The sequence below is a fragment of the Cariama cristata genome, unplaced genomic scaffold (assembly GCF_000690535.1).
Source record: "Cariama cristata isolate BGI_N322 unplaced genomic scaffold, ASM69053v1 scaffold25809, whole genome shotgun sequence".
Lineage (NCBI taxonomy): Eukaryota > Metazoa > Chordata > Aves > Cariamiformes > Cariamidae > Cariama > Cariama cristata.
The window spans coordinates 2668-3097 of NW_009637786.1; the positions used below are offsets into that span (position 1 = coordinate 2668).

The following is a 430-nucleotide window of genomic DNA, read 5'->3' on the forward strand; positions in this document are numbered from 1 at the left end:
GCGGGGGGGGGAAGGGAGGGACAGAACAATAGGGGCACTGTGCGGAGGAGGCAGTGGCTGGCGCGGCGCTCGGAGGTGAGCCCTGGGCCTGGTTTTGCTGCGAAACCCCTGATACGGGAGGAAGGGGCCGAAGCACAGCGCGTCCCAGGGATCCCCAGGGTGTCTGGAGGTCCCCGGGACTTTGGGGGGGGTGCGTAGACGTACTTGAGCTCCTGGGCGATAGCTGCGATCTGCTCCACGCGGTCCTGGTGTGCTGCCAGGTCGCTCTCGAAGGCTTCGTGCTTCCTGATGAGGGCTTTGATGTCCGACAGGGTGGCGGTTTCGTAGTCCTTCTGTTTCAGCATGGCCTCCTTCCCTAGGGACAGAGGAGCGAGGGCTGTCACACCTCCCCGGCGGGGCTGGCGTTTTGTCCCCCTTCCGAATACGCTCG

General features: G+C 65.1%; 1 protein-coding gene across 1 annotated transcript in view; it reads right to left on the reverse strand.

The window, feature by feature from the left end:
* The window catches only part of LOC104168043 (alpha-actinin-4), a gene marked incomplete at both ends in the record, with an annotated part of 3016 nt that extends 2661 nt beyond the window's left edge, over positions 1–355 (reverse strand). The window contains one exon of the mRNA XM_009708486.1: positions 205–355. Within this exon, the coding sequence (XP_009706788.1) occupies positions 205–355 (151 nt within the window). The remainder of the gene's footprint in view (positions 1–204) is intronic.
* Positions 356–430: the final 75 nt, after the last annotated feature.